Here is an 8,539-nt window from a genome sequence, read left to right on the forward strand (position 1 = left end):
CCAAATGAATACTGGTTTCCGCTCCTGACATCACATTAGACTTTGATATTTGTCTTAATAACTTAATATTTTTGCCAAATGTTTATGTCATCTCCTTTGATGTCTGCTTTGTGTCCAGGAGGCTATGACATCACCCAAGAGTGTGTTCAGAACCATACGGGCTGGGGCTGGGCCAGTGCCCACAATCCTTTTGGCTCTGTCCACACTGAGGTCGTCAACATTCAGAGCCACGTGGACACAGGACAGGACACCCCTGACATGTGGATGGTTGGCCCTCAACACCAACCCTTGAGTAGTGCTGAAGACTCATCCCATTACTTCTTAGGCAGTCCTTGGAGGGGCCAGGAGGCAGAGGGCCATGGATGTGTGTGTGTGTATGGGCAGAGCATACCAGGGAGATGTGGACTTAGCACCAGTAGCATTTTGCCCGGTTCCCCTCTCTTCTGCTATGGAGGTAAATATGTGTCTGTGTCAGTGCGACAGAGAGATTTTTAGCTAAGAGACCAATATGGCTGCCATGTATTTTCCTCTAATCAATTGTCTCAATTGCTCAGTGAGGAAGACCATGGTGGTTGGAGTTAAGGTAGACATCGTGGAGGAAGTAGCTTATGAGGACACAGAGACACTTGAAGTAATGTAAGTGATGCTAGGTAGTGAAATGATTCAACATTGTTTAAACTACAGAAATATAACTTTTCTCTTATTATAATTCTGTGGTTGAAAATACATACCAGCAGCCTACAATAACACGTGCCTTTTTTATGCCTTCTTACTTTTCAGACCAGAGGCAATCGTCCCAAATGACCTAGTTGAACCCATATTGCTACATGATGGCCAATTGTTCCCCACATAAGCCTGTATCTCATCACATGCTTGTTTGTTTGATGCGTATCAATGTACTGTAAGATAAGAGTGATGTTTGAATGAACTTGATGTATTTCCAATAGCAGCTGTATTATCTTGTTATATATATTGTGAGGTTTCATCGCCTTTTTTGAATTGAGAATAAAATGAGATAAACTGTGCTTGTTATTACCCAATTGTCTTCATTTAATCATAACCTCTTGACAGAATTGTCTGAGTAAATACTTCAACTACCACCATGCACCTCTTTCGTTGCAAAGACCTTGCGTCATTTACACGCGCCAGAGTAACCAGTCAGCTTGTAATGCAAACATAGCGCATTTGTGGCAGAAATGATAACATCCTCAGTCCAAATTCACCTTTAATTTGGATTAAACGACAGAATGTGTGACTCGCTAATCGATAGTCTATTACCACAAACGCAAACGCTCCAGGATCGATTGGGCAGTTTACAAGAGCTGACCGAGTTCACCGAGAACTGCCAGAAACAGCTCGATGAACTCTTCGAGACGCTGGGATGGACGCAAGACTTCGCCAAGGCCTCAGCTCAGGTATTTAACCCGCTAAATTAGCTATCTTACATATGCATTTCCCAAAATACCATAACAACAAACTACTTGCTATATAGCTTACTACACACCCTCAGAAGACACATGAAGTCGATTGTCACCATGTTGATAAAAGAACCAGCTAGCAAAGGGATGTGTATTGGGTCACTTGTCTTGTCCCTACAATGCTTGTTTTCATTTTCATGAATTAAACTAAGCCAAATCAATGTTAGAATATTTAAACATTTTACAGTATCTGTTGTGCAAATCCTGTACATTGATTAAGCCCACTCTTGGACTAGAAAGCACTTTCGATGGGGATCCCCCCTATTGAATTTGGTCTGTAGTCCATGCCCAGGTCTACCCTGGAAACAAGCTCATATGGTATAAATCCTGTTGTGCATGATGAGGACAATTCTGTAGACCCAACCCAATTCTACTATGTCTGTATGTTGTCCAGCCCCACACAGCTCACATACTAAGTGTGAACCATACAAAGTTGTCAATTCATTAAAGGCAACAGACATGCAAAGAGAGATGGGACTATCACCTTAAAGGTAATGATCACCTTGTCCTCCATCCACAGGAGCTGATGGAGGTGTGTCCCCTCGACCCCAACCACAGAGTCCCTAGCAAGAGCATGGAGAGGCACAAAGCCACCTGCCAGCTCAGCAAAATGGGCTACTCCCATGAGGAGCAGGTAAATGGGCTAGGAGACACACACACACACACACACACACACACACACACACACACACACACACACACACACACACAGACAGAACAACCTTGACAATGAATTTCCCACTCACTAACACAATACAACCATTAGGTTTAAATTATCAAGTACGTATTAAAGCGATATTTTCTCTCTTTAGGCTGAGATGTATGACATGTCTGTGTGTTATGAGAAAGCCAACATAACCAGCTTTTCAATGGGTGAGTCATGCTACACTGCTCTTCTCAAAGTGTACTAAGTTCAAGAAGGTTCAAGCTGGTTTCTGTTGTTGATCATTTTGAGCACACTCTTGGTGATGTAAATTCAATTTTGACCACATATGGAAATTGTCATATCATGGATTGAATTCCATTCTCAGAATTAGCATAAAGACACTTACCTTGAGCCTGAGTTGATGGATCTCACTGCTTGTCACATTATCTCTGTCCCCCCCCCACACACACACACATCTGATGCAGACAAACACACACAAAAGCAGGTGATTCTTCAAGCAAGAGCAAGTGCACCGCCCATTAGGACAGAGGGACTGTACAGCCAAAGTAAGATCATTACGTCTTAGGAAAAAGTGATTCCTATTGCCAATGTTTGTATCAATGACCCATAGTATTACTGTGATATAATATCAATAATGCATTGTATTTATAAGCTGACCACACACTTTAAGTAATACAAGACACCTTAGCTTTTGGTTTTGGTGAGGCAGATCACATTAGTTTGAAGTATTTCTGTGATGGCTCAGTAGATCTCTACTTTGTAAAGCCTACAAATATGCCACACGGTGTACATTGTGTGAATGCTAGTATCTTTGATTTTGTCACATCTTTGTGTGTGTTCTGTGTTTTGTTTCCAGTGACAGGGGTGAGTATTAGAGGAGGTGTGCCTTAGACAGTTCTGCTCTCGTTCAGGCTTACCTGATTACATGCAGTATCCTTTAATGCCATATCCTTTCAATCATGTGGGCCCACACACACACACACACACACACACACACAGCTTCACATACTCTTATGTGGAATACTCACCACACATAATCATATACATTAATACACACTCACATAGGAAAGGACAAACTACTCAAACATATAACACATGACCCCCTCAAGGATGAAGGTTTTGAATTGAACACACACTCACACCTTTCCCTTTACGTGCTGGGGGAAGGCCTTCCATCCTTTTCTGACCATATCATATTGAAAAGGGATGAGAGATAAGGAGCCACCATATTTACTCTGAATAAATATTCCGGAAAAAAATGCTCTGTGGACTGTTGTTCTAGTATGAGAGAGAGAGAGAGAGAGAGAGAGAGAGATGTAAAGCCCATTTTGATTGTGCTGCAGGTGAATACTCCACAGACCCTCCTGAAGTTCCTCAGAACCACAAGCGTGCGACATGTGACCTCAGTGTGGCTGACCGATTGGCTCTTTACAATCATGTGATGAGTGAGACGAACCAACAGAGGGAGCAAGCTGAGTCAGCCAATAACGAGGACCTCTACGTAGATTTGGTGGCCAAGCTCAAAAAGGGTAAGTCTTTGGATATGAAACAAGATCAACTCAACACAACCAATTTCCGTGACACATTTACAAAATCAGACCCATTCTAAAAACCTACTCTGAATGTCACTAAAGCATTATTAAATGATGAATATACACACTACCTCATCTGTATGCAAATAAGTGATGATATATACAGTAGTTCCCTGCGATATGTCCTAATGGCCAACAGCAGGGATTTTTGACCACGAACAGTTCAAGTTGAATTTTAAACCCCATCACCCCATCATCCACTGTAGAAAGTCTACTCTACTGTATCTGCTCCATCTTGATGGTATGTAGGTGCCGATCAGAATGGACCCAAGTCTCATCTGGAGATGATGGCCGAGATGAGGGACTACAAGAGACGGCGGCAGTCCTACAGAGCGAAGAACGTCCACATCACCAAGAAGTCCTATACTGAGGTGTGTGTGTGTGTGTACTCATGCGTAAAAAGAGTGCACGCTGAGATTCCACGTAGAAACTGCTTTGTGTGTCTGTTTGTTTATTTATTGATGTACGACTATTGAATGTTGCAGGTGATACGGGAGGTGATTGACGTCCACTCTGGTGAGCTGTCCAGACAGTGGAAAGAGGATGAGAGACAGGAAGAGGAGGAGCTTAGGGAGTCTAAACACGCCCCTCACAGGTAATCTAAACAACACCAAGCCAACATGGCTGTCCCTCTCTACACCGAGTTAAAGGGGCTTTACACACTACAGGCCCGACCTGAAGAGTACTGTGCTGGCTCGGACATTGTCTTTTCACATTGTCCTTTCACTCACTGTTCCAGCAACTATGGTGGAAGTGTAACCGGGCCAGCACAGCTGGGTTGGGCTCAGTAGTGTTCAAAGGGTATAAGTCCTGCAGAGGGGTTTCTAACAGTGTGTCCCTCAGGAGGAGGTCTGCATCCACAGAGTCCCGCCACTCTCACCTCAGCTCCAGGGACGGACGTGCCCCCCCTCGCAAACGCCACCGCAGCCAAGAAAGGAATAAAGATGGAAGCCGGGAACAGAACCGTGAGCAGAGTCAGGAACGTAGCGAGAGAGAGAAGGAGCGCAAGAAGAAGAGGAAGAGGTGAGACACTGAGAGGGATGGATTAAACTGAGAGGTTGCGTCCCAGTAGTCTCCATCGGCCGCATTCTCTCTCGTCGCTTCCTTCTTCAAACTGCATTGGATGAGAATGTCTAAGGGGAGGGACCTTGGATTTTCTCCTCCAATGCGTTTTGGAAAAGGAGGCGAGGAGAGAGGATGCAAGGAAAAGAGAGACTGTTGGAATGCACCCAGAGTAGTAGAAAGTGTGTTTAATGAGTTGACATGATTTAGTTTAGTTTAGAATGTGATACTGCTTTATTGGCCTGCGTCCTGTTTGCTGTAAGTATATGAAATCACCATCAACGCTGGTATTCTGAGGGTGCTGAATGTTGTAGTTGGGTTTTCTTATACAATAAAAGCAATACATTTAATGAGTGTTTTATTCTTCACACTCAGGGATTCCCACTCTCCGGATGAGAAACATCACGATCGAAAGAAGAAGAAAAAGAAGAAAAAGAAGGAAGAGAAGTGAATCCTCTAGCTCAGTTCTTTGGATAACAGGAGGGATGTCAAGAGGCCTCCTAACCGATTCATGTTTCTCTGATGTAATGTAACCATGAGCGTTTAAAGCAACACTGCAGATTTGAAATGGTCTAAAACTAAACTGGAAAGGTTTGAGAAATGTCTGTTATATTAGATATAAATGTAGACACAACCGAGAGACATAATACTCAGATTTCCTTTCCAAGTGTGCTCAGTTTTTGTAAATACATTGGACTGCTATTTGTTGTTGTTGTTTTTTTTGAGAAAATAAAAGGCGATGAATGGCCCTCATCTCATTAATTTAAATGCACAATCTGGGGTTTGTTCAATGGTAATTTCAGTACATGATATATGCCCATTCAGTCATTAAGAATATGACTTTTGTTTGCCTAATGAGCTTTTACAACTGTCTTACATTATTGTAACCCAACAAAGATGTTTGTTTTACTTCATTTGGAAATAATGTATTTATAAACATAGTGTATAGCTTTGATGTTTAAGATATGAAAAAAAAGATATGAACGCTATGTTTAAAATATGTTAACAAAACAACTGTGTACTCGTACTATACCAAAACAAGTAGTGGGCCAGTCATTTGGCTGAAAAATGAAAAAGGTTTGCTTCCAAATAGTTTCCCAAAAGTCTATGGAGCCCTAAAATGTATAAATGAAACATACCAGTAGTTCTGTCACTATTGCCACTGAAGAGTTAGTTTAATTTTAAAAAGATAACAAGAAAGTTAGTTTCATTTTAAAAAGATAACAAAAGAGTTAGTTTCAGCCCTGCATTTGTTCAGTATGTGTGATTTGGAGTGCCAGGAGGGTTTGTATCAGGGTCATTTCTGTAGGCCTACTGCATGTACAGTAACTGCAGTGTATGACAAGTATATAAAACAAATTCAGAAAAGCCCCTACTGTGGCAATCCTTGCCAGAACAACAGAGAATACACTTAATTTGGACTGGAAAAACATTGGGATCTTCCCGCGCAGGTTTGAATCCTGCCCACAACGTGCGGTTTTAATTCCTGCGAAGCATCACTCATATCAGAAATACACATGAAAATGGATCTCGGGTAATTTTACCCTTTAAATATTTGTTCTTTGGTATGCTTCTTTGTAAACTCAAATTTCAGGGTTCTCTTTCTGCTCACTATTTTAATGGGAGACAATTACGTCTGACAGTACTTCTATCTAGTGCGACGTAATGGAACTATACAAGCGTTAGTTTGCGGGTAGTAAAACTTCACGTTGTCGGCAGGATTCGAACCTGCGCGGGAAGATCCCAATGGATTTCTAGTCCATCGCCTTAACCACTCGGCCACGACAACTTATATCCAGAGTACAGAGACTGTATCGAGGGTCCTGATATATTTTTAGTCAATCGCCTTAACCAGGATAAAGTACAATGAGGGAACACCTGAGGGAGTCTCCTGTCACTTGCGATGCTTCAATAACTGTGAAGCTCTGTTAGCAGCAGACAAAACAAGCTCTTGTCAGTCGGCTTCAAACCTGCTCAAGGAGACCCCAGAAGTACTCCATATCCAATCAATACATGTCTTACTCCATGAAGTTCTTAGTTTTAGGGGCACAAAACGTTGAAAATTAGATATAAGCCTGTTATTAAATACGTCTGTCAATGAAATCACATATCTGAATTGTCTTTCTGCTCACTATTTCAATGGGAGACAAACACGGCTGACAGTACTTCAGCCGACCGCGACACCTGAGACACGATGGAACGCTACAAGCGTTGGTTTGCAGGAATTGAATTAAAACTGCACGTTGTCGGCAGGATTCGAACCTGCGCGGGAAGATCCCAATGGATTTCTAGTCCATCGCCTTAACCACTCGGCCACGACAACCTATATCTAAGGTACAGAACCTGTATTCGGAATAAGGCAGGGCCCCGATATAATTCTATTCAATTACCTTAATAGGATAAAGTATAATAAGGGAACAACTGAGGAAGTCTACTGACAGTTGCAATGTTTTAGGGGCACCAAACATTCACAATTAGATATAAGCCTGTTATTAAATATGTCTGTCCAATGAAATTACATTTCCGGATTGTCTTTCTGCTCACTATTTCAATGGGAGACAAATACGACTGACAGTATTTCAGTCGTTCAGTCGAGCTCGACACCTGTGAGACACGAATGATACAAGTGTTGGTTTGCAAGAAATAAAACTGCATGTTCTCGGCAGGATTCGAACATGCATGGGAAGATCCCAATGGATTTCTAGTCCATCGCCTTAACCCCTCCAAGCACAGGCTTGGCAGGGACTGAGGCTGCGGTCTCTGCAGGGGCCGTGGCACGAGCTGGAGCTGGACCCTGGACCGTGGCAGCAGCAGGCACTGAGACAGATGTGGTTGCTGGTGGAACACTGGCTGGCTGCTGAAGACATACAGATACAAGTATCAATACTACTGATAATGGGATCCTTTTTCAGCATGACAAATAGTTACATCTGATGTCCCTTCATTACCTTCTGGGAGTGAAATCCACAGACACAACTTTGGCCCACCAAACAGCGATGTCTGGCCGCGTGTCTGCACTGGACATTTCTCAATCTGTAACCAAATGGTATGCCCAATGTCATGCCATATACAACCTAGCCTATATCTGTTTAATCTGTTGGTGTATTTCACAGACAAACTTTACCTTCCGGTAGAGAGCATACCACCTCTTCTGACTGGGGGCTGGCCTGTTCCCTACATCAGAGGGCCAAACCCCAGTGGTGGCAGAGGGCTTGAGGTGAGACAGCCACTCACTGTCCTGTCCCCTATGGCCCTGTGCTTCTTGGTTGCCATCTGAGGCCAACAAGAGGAAGAATGTCAATCAAACTGTCAAAGTCTGTCATGGGACTAGGAGCAATATTTTATAATCAATGAAATCTGTCTACCTGTCATCAATCATAAGCCTTTATCACCATACACTTCATTGTCAATAAAAATGGTTATGAATCAAATCAATCTATCTAGAATGGATCACTCTCTGCACTTTACGGTATAATGACACATAATGAATATAAACAATTCCATTGATTCAAATCAATATATCAAGCAAGGTTACCAGTGTGATCTGAGCAGTGTGACATAAACCGACAGTTAGCCAAACGTCACCCGCCCACAAAATGGCGCAGTAATGGAATTGAGCGCTGCGATTGTCTCTGATAATGCAGCTAATGGAAAATTTAACAGCCTTACGTGCTCTGGGTAACTTATATCCAGAATACAGAGCCTGTACCCAGGGCCCTGATATACTTTTAGTCAATCGC

The 8,539-nt window shown here is 42.6% G+C and overlaps 1 protein-coding gene across 1 annotated transcript; it reads left to right on the plus strand.

Moving 5' to 3' along the window:
* Window positions 1-1,156: 1,156 nt before the first annotated feature.
* snrnp48 (small nuclear ribonucleoprotein 48 (U11/U12)) lies at window positions 1,157-5,547 on the plus strand. The gene is made up of 9 exons (XM_083678387.1): window positions 1,157-1,415; window positions 1,999-2,112; window positions 2,291-2,351; window positions 2,610-2,690; window positions 3,489-3,674; window positions 3,987-4,108; window positions 4,223-4,332; window positions 4,581-4,760; window positions 5,175-5,547. The coding sequence occupies exons 1-9, from the start codon at window positions 1,248-1,250 to the stop codon at window positions 5,248-5,250; spliced, it is 1,098 nt and encodes a 365-aa protein (XP_083534513.1). The 5' UTR covers window positions 1,157-1,247; the 3' UTR covers window positions 5,251-5,547.
* Window positions 5,548-8,539: the final 2,992 nt, after the last annotated feature.

This window comes from Argentina silus (genome assembly GCF_951799395.1).
Source record: "Argentina silus genome assembly, chromosome: 10".
NCBI classification, from domain to species: Eukaryota; Metazoa; Chordata; class Actinopteri; order Argentiniformes; family Argentinidae; genus Argentina; species Argentina silus.